General features: G+C 42.4%; 2 protein-coding genes across 2 annotated transcripts; both read left to right on the plus strand.

The window, feature by feature from the left end:
• Window positions 1-738: 738 nt before the first annotated feature.
• LOC123125320 (protein NO VEIN) lies at window positions 739-3,878 on the plus strand. Its single transcript, XM_044545833.1, has 3 exons — window positions 739-993; window positions 2,266-2,476; window positions 3,292-3,878. The coding sequence occupies exons 1-3, from the start codon at window positions 832-834 to the stop codon at window positions 3,414-3,416; spliced, it is 498 nt and encodes a 165-aa protein (XP_044401768.1). The 5' UTR covers window positions 739-831; the 3' UTR covers window positions 3,417-3,878.
• Window positions 3,879-9,848: 5,970 nt separating this feature from the next.
• On the plus strand, window positions 9,849-11,418 carry LOC123125321 (protein FEZ-like). The gene is made up of 4 exons (XM_044545835.1): window positions 9,849-10,035; window positions 10,369-10,670; window positions 10,762-11,080; window positions 11,210-11,418. The coding sequence occupies exons 1-4, from the start codon at window positions 9,849-9,851 to the stop codon at window positions 11,416-11,418; spliced, it is 1,017 nt and encodes a 338-aa protein (XP_044401770.1).
• The last annotated feature ends 3,399 nt before the right edge of the window (window positions 11,419-14,817 follow it).

Genomic DNA, 14,817 nt, shown 5'->3' on the forward strand with positions numbered 1-14,817 from the left:
AAAAAAGACATGTGTCAGATGCTTGGATATTCGTGGCGGTAAAAAAGAGGCATGCTTCGGATGTCTGCTGAAATAACCCGGCTCGGGTAGGACCTATCCGAGACGGTTTTTCCTAGCATGGACCTATCCGAGACATATAGCTCCTTTTGTAGGAGTGCTGAAATGTTAATTATTTGTGTTTAAAAACTAAAATTACGAATAAAAAGTAGCTTTATTACACTCAAACAAGACAATGATCCCAGTGAACCGCAGAATTGAGAGACACAAAAATAATAGAGACCTTAAATGTCTTATATTTGTTTAGTACAGTTATCTAAAACGTCTTATATTTGTTTAGAGAGTGAGTACTAATTATTGGATCCTTATATATGCAAGGCATGCAACAAACCGATGTGTAGTGATTTGGGTGGCGCCCATTCTTTTTACCCAAAAACTATTACTTGTAAAAATTATAAGAAAATTAGTATATATAATTCTACATGAATCTTGTCAAATTCCTGCAAATGGCCTTAGAAATTACTAAACCACTTCAACCAGAAAACCATCATCTAACACTCCTCTCAAATGCCAAAAAAGAAATAAAGAGAAAGGAAAAGAGCATCAAAAAAAGATCCATTGGGAAAATAAAGCGTCCTCTGCGACCGCAAGGGGTACCCAATAGACGCACACCCAACTCCTTAAAGCCGGCGAGGAAGCCCAGGAACAGCCGCCCACTCCTCCACTTCCCACTTCCCACCTCCGAAACCACCCAACCATCTTCCTCCCCTTCGGAGCCCGATCGACGAGCTCCGGTAACGGTGCAAAAGCTGGTCGTCGTCGTCTCCGGCGACGATGGCGGCTGCACGGGCGCACGTGGAGAGGCTTCGGCGGGAGCGGTACTACATCGGGCGCGGCGAGCAGAACCCGCTGGCGGAGGACATGCACCAGGCGGTGAACTACCTGAGCCAGGAGCTCTACTCCAAGGACGTCCACTTCCTCATGGAGCTCGTCCAGGTGACCCTGCTTTCTTGCTTTCTTCTTCCTTCGGCACTCTGTTTTTGTACTACTGTACAAAAAAAATTATGTGGTTATGTACAATGCTACTTACTATACTACTAGTACAAAAAAATCAGAGTGTGGATTCTATTATGTGCACTCAGATTAGTGTGGATTTTATTTCTATGCATTCTCAAGAAAGCGTATGGATTTATTTATTTTTCCTGAAAATGCTTTCACAAATTATTTTTATGTGCATTTAGTTCATCTTGTGCCTACAAAAATCTACAGTTCTGATTAATTTCGTTATTATACATACCCCCCACCCCCACCCCCCAAACTGAACTTTCTGGCCTTTTTTCATTTATAACTTTATGTTTTATTATTTGCGCAGAAACCCGGTTATTTTTTCCTGCAAAAAAATACGAAGTAACAAATTCTTTTTTTCAGTTCGAAAAGGCAGCAATATTTTATTAATGCAGGGTAATTTCCTTTACTTTTCTAAGCACTGTTTAGTAAAGTGACTGTTGGTTTTTCTGCTCACCGCAGTTTCCTGTGAGCTCATTTGATGTCAAGTAGGGCCTACCCTTCAGTTGCATAGTATAGCTAGGATCAATTGATAAAGATGTTTTCCTTGGGATTAGGCACTGTGGCAGCACAAAAGTCACATTAACTCTGAACATATAAACTCGCATTTTCTATGTTTACTTTGCATCTTCAGTTTTCACACCACAGTACATTTATTCAACAAGCATTTGGCTTCTTCTTTTTTGGCGGGGGGACTCGTATTTGAATTTATGGTGGCTGGTGGCCATGTTCTCCAAAAAATGGAGGGCTAAATGATCTCTTATTTGTATTTATGAAGTAACTGTTTTAGGAACACTACTACGGTAAAGAAAAGAAAAAATAAAAGACCAAATTCAGATCCAGTGTAACCATTTTCTGCTCTACGGAAAACAGAGATCTCCTTTATTTCTTTTCCACATTAAGAAACTATTGCAGATCCGATGTAACCATTGTAGCTTTAGCCTTGAGAACATTTTCAGTTTGCCTGTTGCCTCCACGCTATTTTGCAACCTGTTTGATTTGAAAACTTGATACAATTTTGCCGTCAAGACTGTTGAAATAACTGTGACTCTGACAAACTTGTGTGTTGCTACATGGGCTTGTTTTTCTCAAATCTCATTAACGTTTCGGTATATATATATTGCATTTCAGATTAATGCACTTGATTCAGCTGTATTTGCTCAATATCACATTCATGTTAACATTTTATTCCTGAATAACTAGAACGCTGAAGACAATGAGTACCCTGATGTAGTAGCACCTTCATTGGAGTTTCTAGTAACATCAACTGACATCACTGGATCTGGTGCATCGTCAACTTTACTCATTTTCAACAACGAGAAGGGCTTCTCTCCATCGAATATTCAGTCTATTTGTGGCGTGGGCAAATCAACGAAAAAAGGAAACAGGGACAAGGGTTACATTGGAGAGAAAGGTGAATCTTTGCAGCTCATGAATCCTTTTGTGTTCACTCGGCCAATTTGAAGCATTTTACCTTTTAATGTTAGAACTTCAATTTTGTTAACGCGTCACCGGTTGGAATTTTCCCTGTCAAACGTTATGATAGCTGATATATATCAAATGACATATAAGATGGGCAGAATTCTATTTAGCACTTAATCTAGTGCTTAGTTAGAATGGTGGTGGAGCAAATATTCTCATAATGTATATGTATTTTGCAAAACAAATTGGGTGCAGCATGCACAGTATTGCTTGAGATGATTTGTGGTGCAAGATATCATGCGTTCATTTCCTGACACTCAGAAACAGAGATGTGTGCATGTTTTGAAATATTAGTGTAAGAAAATAGCACTGAGTACAACATATTACCATTGGCCTTTTAAGGTCCATTGTATCTAGAAGTAAGACTTGTTATTTATCATATATATTACTACATCAAATCTTCTTGATGTTAAGTTGTCACTTCTGTATTTCACTATTGTCTCGAAAGTGTGTGGATCTATTTCTTTCTTAGCCTTTCTAGGTAAAGTTTAGTTTTTGACAGGCTCCTAAAAATCTGCCTTTGCATGGCAAATTCATGCACATGGCACATCAACTTTATTACCAATTTTCCCCCTCCTGTAGTATGTTTCTGATTGAGAAACATTACTCTTCATCAATAGCTTGTAATATTGAAACTCACAATTTTTCCCTTCAAGAGTTAGTCTGTGGTTATGTACATGCTTAACGTATATGTTCCCCTTATATTGAAACTCAAAATTTGTAATATAAATGTCTCTTTTTATATAGGTATTGGATTCAAAAGTGTGTTCCTGATATCAAGCCAGCCCCATATATTCAGTAATGGGTATCAAATCAAGTTTAATGAGAAGCCGTGTCCAGAATGCAATATTGGATACATTGTCCCAGAGTAGGTTGAATCCAGGCCTAGCCTTTCAGATATCAAACAGATATATGGGTCTACCAGAGTCCTTCCAACAACCTGTATCGTCCTGCCTTTGAAGGATGAGAAGGTCACTGCGGTGAAGCAGCAGCTTTCGAGCTTGCATCCAGAAATGCTACTGTTTCTGTCAAAGATCAGGCGGCTTTCTGTCCGTGAAGATAACGGCAACGCTAGAGGCAGCACTGTTAGTGAGATTGCAATATCGAGTGAGAAGAACTTTGAAGTGAGGAAGAACATGCACGCGGAGTCTTACACGGTCTTTTTATCTGCTCAAGAGAACGAGAGTGAAGCAGAGTGCGGGTACCATATGTGGAGGCAGAGGTTCCCTGTCAAGGCAGAGAACAGGGTGGACAAGCGTACTGAAATCGATGAGTGGGTCATCACCCTAGCCTTCCCTCTTAAGGAGCGACTATCCCGTGGGAAGCAGCTATCCCCTGGCGTATATGCTTTCCTTCCCACGAAGATGGTAACGAACTTCCCCTTCATCATTCAGGCTGACTTCCTCCTTGCATCATCAAGAGAGGCAATACTGTTCGATAGTCCATGGAACAAGGGAATTCTGGAGTGCATCCCAAGTGCTTTCATGAATGCTTTTGTAGCACTTGTCAAGTCCAGAGCAGATGCGCCAGCAATGTCGATTCCGTCGATGTTCCATTACCTGCCAGTCAGTCCTTCGCTGATCCCTTTACTTGAGCCTGTTAGGTCTGGCATCAAAGAGAAGGTTCTCGTCGAGGATATAGTTCCATGTGAGTCTCAAACTCCACACAAGATGTTTTGCAAGCCTTGCGAGGTTGCGCGGCTCAAACCAGCATTTTGGGATATCCTTGTCAAGGCGAGAGAATCTGGAGTGGACCTTAAGAACCTGTCAACCCATGGAACCTACATTCTGAGTTCCCATTTTGACAAGAGTGCATAGAATAGTGTTCTTACATTTCTGGATGTCAAAAGTGTGAGCCATGAATGGTATGCAAAATGCATCGAGGGGTCTAACCTTGTCAGCAATGTAGATGAACAGCTTTATCTTGAACTTCTATCTTTTGTCGCAGACAGTTGGCAAAACTTTCCAGTACAAAGATGATGCAAATTCCTCTGCTGAAGTATGTTGACAGGAACAAAAATGTCTCTGTCTGGAGCATATCTAGAGCTAGTCAGTGGAGTGATAGACTGTGTATTGCATCTGATGGGAAGTGGATGTCATGGCTTATTAGCTGGAACCAGGAGTTTCCATCTTCTAACCGCCTTTTTGTGTCTCCCCGTACACAAACAGCTCTGCAAGGTTTCGCACAGAAGGAAAAAGTGACATACTGGCTTCAGAGCTATGCAAAAGTGGAGGTTGTATCAGTATACAGTTTCGGGAATATTGTGGTTAAATCCTTGAACTATGATAGAAGGCCTGCCATTGCTTTTTCTCACTTTCTGTACCATTCATCCAATAAGAATTACATGGAGAGCTACCAGTTAGCAGACCTGTGTCGTATCATGCCGGTAATTGACAACTATGGCAATGCCGTCACGGAACGACAAAGCATTCTAGTTCCTGCAAATGGTAGCAAATGGGTTGGACTGATGGGCATAAACCCATGGAGGAATGAGAAATACATCGAACTGTCAGCAGATTACAATTCAGCAGGTCATTTCGCCGGGAACTACACACCTGAAGATCAGATCTTGGATTTTCTCAAGACAAAGGTGCAGGCCTCAGATGTGCCGTTCATACACCCCCCAAATGCAAGGTTCCCTATAGCATCATCACATCTGACTGTGGACAATGCAATCTTGCTACTGCAATGGATACGCAATTTGAAGTCAAAAGGTGTACAACTACCAGCTAGTTTCTTGGCTTCTGTGAAAGAAGGAAGTTGGCTGAAGACATCAGTCGGATACAAGCCCCCGGCTGAATCATTTATGTCCAGTTCTGAGTGGGGTAATCTCTTGCAAAATGGGTCTTCCTGTGTTGATATACCAATGATCGGTCAACAGTTCTATCAAAACAAAATGCATGCATACAAGGAGGAACTTCAGGTGATCGGGGTAAGATTTGAATTTGGGGAGGCATCCGCTTACATCGGTAGACGGCTCATGTCGATGGCTGCAAGCAATATGCTGACCAGACAACATGTATATGAGCTGCTTCGGCTGATTCGGTTTCTTCAACAGAAGGTTCTGTCACCAAGTAAACTAGTCAACAGCGTGAAAGATGGTCGATGGATAATATATGATTCAGACTGGGCAGCTGCATCTTGTATCAGTACCCAGCCATTCCTTGATGTTGGATTCTATGGTGAGTCCATCCTTGACTACAAACAAGAGCTGAAGTTGCTTGGTGTTCAAGTTGGGTTTGAAAACAGTGAAAAGATTTACAAGCTTGTAATTGATAATTTCAAGTTTAGTTCTTCATCCATTACTTCAGATGCTACTGCACTAATCCGCAAGTGTATCCGGTATGCTAGCCCATGTGATGATTTCTTGAGGAAGCTCAGAGATTTGAAATGGCTGAAGACCAACGTAGGATTCCGTGCTCCTGGTGAATCTTTTCTTCTGGATCAGGTGTGGGAGTGCCTTCTAAAGGTGTTCGACGTAGTTCCTGTAGTTGATTCTTGGTTTTATGGGAGTAAGATCAGCCCGTACAAAGAAGAGTTGAAGAAGACAGGGTTGATCACAGGATTTGACCAGGCATCAAAGGCTGTAGCAAACATTTTCAAGCAGATGGTCCGGAAGTCATCGCTTACAAAGGCAAGTGTCCTGGCTCTTCTAGCTTGTTATTGGAAGCTGAGAACACGCGACCCAATTCCTGTTGATCTTTTCAACTGCATGCGGAGTGAGAAATGGCTATGCACATCACTGGGATTCAGGTCACCGTCGGAGGCAATCTTATTTGATGAAGGTTGGCAGTCTCTGTCGCCAATAGCAAGCTTGCCTTTCATCAATGATGGTGACTCTAATGGTGGTTTAGGCAAAGAGATACATGGTTACAAAGCTGAGCTGAAAGATTTAGGTGTCACAACAGAAGTGAAGGCTCATGTTGCTAGGCCTACCATCACTGGTCTCAACATTTGTGATAACCCTGTAGACATTTCTGCAGCTAGGTTTGTCATCAGTGGTCTCAACATTCCCGCAGACCCTGCAGCCATATCTGCTGCTACCGTGTTGTCACTGCTTGGATCTGTCAAGAGCTGGCTGGCCTGTACAGCAACATTTCCCAAGGAATTTATGAAGGAAATCACTAGCTGCAAGTGGTTGAAGACAACACTTGGATACCAATCTCCTGATGGAAGCATACTCTTTGACCCAAAGCAGTCTTCCATCTGCATAACAGATGGCCCTTTCATCGATGAATCTTTCTATGGTTCAGAGATCGCCTCATTCAAGGATGCACTGGCGGCAATCGGAGTAACTGTGGATGTTCGATGTGGGCATGGCCTTGTTGCTCAGCATATGAGGAGCCACAAAGAAACTGCTACCATCTCCAGGATCTACTTGTACCTCAAGGAGTGCAGCTGGGGGCTGAGAAGAACAAAGAGGGTAGTGACTGGATCTACCAAATGAAAAAGGAGGTGGAGAATGGGTGAGCCCGGTAAGCTGTGTTCTTCATGATCAGAACAACCTCTTCAGCCAGCAGATGCATGTGTTGGGAAGATACTATGATGACAGGAAGCTGCTGGACTTCTTCTCATCTGTTCTCCGCGTGAGGCATTGCCCCGATGCCGAAGACCACTGCAAGCTCTGGAGCGCATGGGAGAGCTCTGGCGGTGAGATATCCGTAACCAATTGCTCTGCTTTCTGGCAATTCACCGCATGGAACTGGAGCAAGAACACGGAGAAGCTTCATGAAGGTCCCGGTTTGCACTGATGGGAAGATCATCTTATCACAGAAGGAGGACGTGTTCATTCCTGATGATCTTCTGCTTAAGGATCTGTTCGACAAGCTTCCTCGACAATCCATTTTTATCTGGTACCCGCCTTCCATCTCTCGAGCAAGGCTCAACAACGTGTATGGCAGCATCGGTGTTCAGGCAGTATCCAAAGCCGCCGAGAAGAGCGATTCTTTTGTTGCCTTGGGCCAGGATGGCAGTTGCAAAACGGCTGCTGGCCAGCGTGAGGTGATCAGTGCCGGTCTGGTCCAGATAGTCCTTGCTTTCCTTGCTGATCCGGCTCTTGACATTGCTTCCAAAGAGCGGCACACCATGGTCTCTCGCCTGCTGAATGTGAGCGTCCTGGAGACAAACGAAGCCGATCACGGTGGGGTACCGCGTGAAGCTGTCCTCTGGAGAGGCTGTGGACGTGGAGGCCAGCCAGATGATCAGGTGGGAGAGGGAGAGCTCAAAGCTGTATGTTCAGCAAAGCAATGGTGCTGGTGCTGCAGCTGGTTACAAAGAGAAGATCGAGTTTGCGACGAACTTTGCTGACGAGGTAGCTCGAGGACTGCTCTTCGAGACGCCGGACCGCATCCCTTGGCTTGCTGAACTCGTGAAGGTCGGCAGCCTGGTGGACTTCCAGGATGATGCTGTTAAGTACCTGCTAAAGTCGAAGAATCTGCAGCTGTTCCCTGAAGACGAGGCGTTCCTGAACGCTGCATCACTAGGTCTGTCCCTCCCTGACAAACTCAGAGAGTTCATCTCACTATAGCACGTCTGGATTTTTGCCTAGTGATGATGCCACTGTATACAAATCTAATCTTTGATTTGCTGAATTATCACGCTAGTTTTCATTGAGTAGTTCATTTGGGAAGCCAGGGTTACCTTTGAAGATCCAAGTGTTTGCTTAGTAGTTGCAGAGTGAGACGATTGACTAATCATGCTCACGGCCACTTGCTTGTGCGCAGTGCTTCTCATCTTGGAAAAACAAGACAATGTATGAGTTTTCGACAAAAATTGAACAATCTGTCAAGAAGAATAACAAACGGACCTTGATCATAATCCTTCCAGTTTGTCAGCTGCGAAAACTTGGCGTCAAGTTTGTTTGAGTTTGCTCCGCTGTTTCATGTGCATGTAGAAAACATGGTGCTCTGACAGCAGATAAGGTGTTTTCTCTTGTTTCTTTTTCGAGGAAACGACAAGGTCTTGCGATCTCAATACATGGATAGAAGAAGAAGCAAAAAACTCTGTTCCACACCAACAAGGATGACCCGGGTTTGCAAGAGCTAGCTAGGCGGCACCGGAACAATCGTCGCCTACCGACCATCGCGCCCACACCCCCGCGGATCTGACGTCGTCAAAGATGGCCCTTATCCAGTTTGTCATGTGGATGCTGAGAACAGAGTAGACAGATCATCATTACTTTCTGGAGTGTGCAACGGGGCAAGAAACAACTGTGCCGTGTGGAGTGGCCAGCAAAAAAAGCTGACTCGCTGTTGGAGCAAATTGGACCGGCTTTCCACCGTGGCAACTCAAGCGATTACTAAAATTTATTTAGTCTACAAAACTGCCCTTAGAATAAGAAGAACCTTCTGTTCCAACATTCATCAGCAGAGTCACTCACGCTACTTGATTAAAAAAAGTGCAAGGAAATTACACTGGTAAGGCTATCACTGTCTCTGGGTAATCAGTCAGTAGGACTCTTATCCCTCTCTCTCTCTCACACACACACACACACACGCATGGACATTGAAGGTTATGCTAATTAAGTACAGATTACTATTGTCATTCATTATGCAATGCCCAAAACCTAGACTAATCAGGAAACTGCGTATAATTATCACATGAATCGTTTCAGGTGTCAAAAGAACATAAATATTCACTGACAACAAAAACATATATATTCATTGCTGTTAATAAAGCTAGAGGTGCTCAATAAAGAGTTGCATTTATAGTTTCGGTCGGTTATTGACGTGTACTCCCTCCGTTCCTAAATATAAGTCTTTGTAGAGATTTCACTAGGTGGACTACATACGGAGCAAAATGAATGAATCTACACTTAAAATGCATCTATATACATCCATATGTGGTTCATAGTGAAATCTCTACAAAGACTTATATTTAGGAACGGAGGGAGTACTGGAATTGCATGTCTTTTTCGTTTATCAAAAAGATGAAACAGAAAATCAAAACTAAATCTACAAGGCAAGTGTTGCTATACTACAGTTTAAGAATGTTTTTACTGCCGTGTGTGAATATTCTAAGTGTGAACTGAAAGTGACTGGCATCCATCTCTTCATGCTGCTCGGCTTGTCTTAGTTGAGATACTAATCCAGCATTAAACTAATCGCGGTAGATTTCAAACAGAGAATGAACTAAAAGTGATTATTAAAGGAAGAACAAGACCCTTCAGACCTGTGGGCCTCATCCAGCCGCTCCAGGTAGCATATAAGTACATCTCTCGGCCGGTGATTGTCTTCACCTCAGCTCAGCAGCTTCATCCCAAGAAGCCATTCACTACTGCACAAGCTAGCCTTTGTGGGATTACAATGGAGGGCATAAATGATGTCAACATGGACAAATCAGATGAGATCATCATGCCGGGGTTCCGGTTCCATCCTACCGATGAAGAGCTCGTTAGTTTCTACCTCAAGAAGAAGATCCAGCAAAAGCCTATCTCTATTGAGCTCATCAGGCAGCTGGACATCTACAAGTTTGACCCGTGGGACCTCCCAAGTAAGATTGCATCTTCTTACATCTCCTTGTTATACATCTTTTTTTTCTCTCCTTAACAGATTGGAACACAATTGACTTTTGAGAATTCCAAAGATTGTACTAGTATCTTCCAAGGAGAGGCTAGGAATTAGGATGCTGGTTCAACATAAGTTGGTTTCACCCTTAATCTTTAGTTAAGTAAGTCTTGGGCTCATCCATTCACTGGAGGTTCAGTTGAACGAAATCAGTAGTAGTATTGACCATCTTCTCATCACAAGCTAACCTACAGTACATAGATGGGTTACTCACCTTACTACTGCAAAGTCTAACTTCCATGTCCCTTCTCAACGACAGAGCTTGCGAGCACCGGTGAGACGGACTGGTACTTCTACTGCCCAAGGGACCGGAAATATCGCAACAGCGCGAGACCAAACCGAGTCACAGCAGCTGGGTTCTGGAAAGCCACAGGGACAGACAGGCCGATCTACTCCTCCGAGGGCACCAGGTGCATAGGCCTGAAGAAGTCCCTTGTCTTCTACAGAGGCAGAGCAGCAAGAGGGATCAAAACCGATTGGATGATGCATGAGTTCAGGCTTCCTTCACTAACCAATCCATCACTTCCCAAGAGACCGATCGACAAGAACATCCCGCTCAACGTAAGCACTTCATTTCATATTATGTAGTTACAGAGCTAAATTCAAATGTTATGTCAAATTCTTAAGGTCACTTTCCTGTTGCCAAAAACAGGACTCTTGGACCATATGTAAGATCTTCAAGAAGACCAGTTCGATGGCACAACAAATGGCGCTGTCCCACACTTGGGGGCCTCCACTACCTGAGACAACTGAGCAAGATCTCTTCTCCGCAATGCAACCGATGCAAGCTTCAAATTTTGCTTCACAGAGCTCCTTCTGCTCATCGCAAGTTGCAGAGGCACCAGCAAGTCAGTTCAACAGCAAACATGGGTTCCAGGGACAGCAGCAGCTTCAGAAACCCAGCAACACACAGGATGGCTCTTCATGCAAGGTCATAAGCTTTAACTGCAATCCATCTCTGGAACTGGAAGGTCCCACCATCTTGCCATTCCAAACACATCCATCACAGAAGCCCGAGCACACTGCACCGCCGCTCTTCAACATGCAGTTTGGGCAGCCTGAGCAGCAGATCACTGGATTTCTGGTTGATTCTTCTGCAGATATAAATGTCGGCATGAGCAGCAGGAACCAAGATTCATCCACAATGAAGCATGGCAATACTTTCAGTATGAACAATGAGTTGGACGCTCCGGGGAGACTCAACTTCCCATTCGATTTAGGAGCAGACTCTTCAGATGACTGGAAGTGCAACATACCTTGGGAATCCTTTCTTAGCCCAACTGTCCCTGCTGAGATGCCACAGTACTAGATACCTTGCCCTACATAGAGTCAGAGGTGTGCGCCACCTTCATCTGTTAGCATTTCTGTTAGCAAAGATAGACACCAGCTATTGTTGTTCAGTTTTGGGTTAGATGTACTGTACATAGTGAGGTATATATACCCTTGTTAACAGCAGAGCTAACAGAGAGAAGATGGGTGTATTGTGTATATCAGTATATATTTTAAGCTGAGTGCTATTGTGATGCTGTACTTTGTGTGGAGAGTAATGAACATATACAGAAATTACAATATGGGCAGCTTCACAAACTAGCAATGGACTGACTAACTCTGAAACTGATTTTTTATCTGAATTTTGAACCGAGATTATCCTATTTCCAAATTCATGTTTTTATTCTTTTCCTCTAAATGCATATTACCCTTATCAAACACAAGCTCTTTCCTTTAATCCGCAAATACCAACTAAGAATATCCGCAGCCAATACATGGTCACACAAAGCAGAAAATCATACAAACTTACAGTTCTAAGTTCATCGCCAAGGTCAATCTCTCCGATAAATGCAACCAAAGATGGATTTTATTGGTAAATGACAAGTTAAATCAAGCTCAACATGATACTATTACACTATGAGACAAAGACAGTATGGAGTGTTGGAAGGAAAATAAATCACAACTCGAGAATGATCATCATATGCAGTACCTGAACTTTACTAGCAAAGGTCTTGGATTCATAAGAAACAACAGCTACAGCAAGCCCAGCCCAGTATTTTGAAATCAGAGGCATGCTCAGTTAAGAACATCTCAGTAAGATTCAGAACAGCTTGCACACCAATTTCTGACATTTCAAATACACCATCTGACCAAAAAAAGGAGGCATAAGTGGCATACATTTGCTTTAGGGTTAGTTTGTGGATGATGCACTGTGCAGTGGAATCGTTACTAATCCCAGTTTGATGCTGTTATTGCGCGAACAAAAAAATTTGGAGAGGATTTTATTTCTATTTATTTTCATTTTTAAGAGACTGTTAATTTTTAATTTTTATTTTCTTTAAAGTAGTTTTGCCCCCCCTTCTCTTTAAATCCCCTTTATGGCCATTTTCCTTTTCTTTTCGAGAATCCTTTATGGACTAAAAAACCGGGTTGCGGTGGTACCTAGCACAGCCGCGCACGCACTTAACGGAGTGGCCACCGGCCGGCGCCTCCCCCCACTTCCTCTCTCCGGCTCCGGAATGCCGAAGACCGCTGTCCCCAAAGCGCGCGCCTCCCTCCCCCTCCTCCTCCTATCCGGTCGCCGGCTCTCGTCTCCGGCGCCATCCAAGAAAGGCAGACTAGTCCGTCGAGCGTCGACTGCGGTAGCCCGACGGCGGCCGATCGGGGATGGATAGGTGGCTTCGAGGGAGGAACTAGGACGGCGACAACTAGCGACAGAGGATCCCGGCCGGCCGGCGACGTGTCTCCGATCTCCGATGTGGTGGGGGGTTCGAGCAGAGCATCCACGGGAGTGAAGAGGAGCTCCGCTAGTGTGTGGTAGCGCTAGCCCGCTCGGCCCATGTAATCGAGGCCCAGAAATGAACCCGCGCCAGCGAGGCAGCGACTGGGCTGGTTCTGGAGAAAAGAAACCCATGCAATAAAAAGATGTGACACAACTTTTTTTAATTAGCTACCATAACACTGAAAGAAACAAAAATGGGCACACAAAAGACAAATGTGTGTTAAATTTGTCAAAAAGATCCCGTATTTTCAGCAGTAGATGTATGAAGTAGGGTTGCTACTGGGTCGTACTAATAAGAAAACTAATTAGGGCATCCACAATGACGCTATCTTAGAAGTGCCATCTAGGAAACATGCCGAGGTGGAGGAAAGAGAAAGCTAAAAAAAGATTTGCCCTTTCTTAATTAAGAGATGATTTCTTAGCAACAAATCGATCACCACATATTTAGGGGATATCTGTTTGGTAGAGATAAGGCTAAGAGATGTGGATCTCTAAGTACGTAGGGCATTTCGTTCATTCGCTTCCACCTCTCCCTTGAACCTAACCCCTCCCAAACGATTTTCATGATTTTATATAGTTACCATGGCAACAATTTAAGATCCTCTTTCCAAACCACCTTAAATTTCGTAATACATATACAGACGTGTCATGGCAATCTTATTTTGTATTCAATCTATGTTCATTTCAAGGAAATTTATTTTGCTTTTTAAACTATAAATTATCCATGGCAAACTTTTTTCGGATGTTTTTGCAATGGACAACTTTTGTAAGTTTATACTACATTTTAAATAACTGTTCTCATGGCATTTTTATTGGATTGGTCATGGCATTTTTATTTATGGCTACCTGCAAATGTATTTAAAACACCATGACAATTGTGTTGACAATGACATTTTACTTATGGCTACCATGGGGGGAAATACCATAGCTATTTTATTTACACCTACAATACATGGCATTAAATATATATTTTGAGATGATCACACAACAATTAAGAACTCACATGGCAAACAAAATTATGTCAACTTAAAAGAAGTCTTTTGAATTTTTACGAAGCTTCTTTTACTTGGCACCTTCTCGTATATAGAGCATGACATGTTTTTATCTATACCATGGCAATTTTATTTTTAAATGCATGGTAATTTTATCATTTGGATCATGACAACTTTCTATTTGTGATCTTATGTTATGAAAAAAATAGATCATGCCATTTTTATTTTTAAGATCATGGCTTTTTTATTTTATTTTTATTATCATGGAAATTTTATTATCTCGATCATGGTAACTTTTTTATAATATATCTCTAACTTTACCATTCTTTTTTTCAAAAATAACAAATTTATTTTGAAAAATTTCAATAATTTGAAATTTTGAATTTTCTAGAGAACATTGTTTGGTAAACTCACCATGTGCAGTTATACTATAGGTACCTTAGCTTTGGTTTATTTAGACAATAGTAGTTTTATTGTAGCTAGCATTGCACCTTTATTATGTAGACCTTGGCAATTACATTAGTATGATGGCAATTAAAGGATTTTTTAGTATGTGTTCTTACATGCAATTGGAAAATTCATCCTATATATGATGGAAAATCTTTTTCTTTCTTTTTTTGTTTGATGGAAAATGTTCCTTTTTAATATAGAATTTTTGCCTTGTACATTGAAGTTTATATGTTATTTGGCAAATTAAATTTTTAGAGCTACGCAAAAAGTTTGCTTGGTATTTGGCAAATTTTCATTTATACACATGACAAAAATATACTTTAGTTTTAAAGGCATGTGTTTTGTGGTGCTAAAGCTGGGTCTTTTTTTGGCCTTTTCTTCCTTGCCCATGTTGTAACATCAAAAAGACCTGGAGAGGCTCTCGCTGAGTTGGTTTCGTTTGGGAAGATTAACAATAATGGTAAACACATGAAGGTTTACAGGTGTTTACACGTTG

The sequence above is a fragment of the Triticum aestivum genome, chromosome 5D, assembly GCF_018294505.1.
Source record: "Triticum aestivum cultivar Chinese Spring chromosome 5D, IWGSC CS RefSeq v2.1, whole genome shotgun sequence".
NCBI classification, from domain to species: Eukaryota; Viridiplantae; Streptophyta; class Magnoliopsida; order Poales; family Poaceae; genus Triticum; species Triticum aestivum.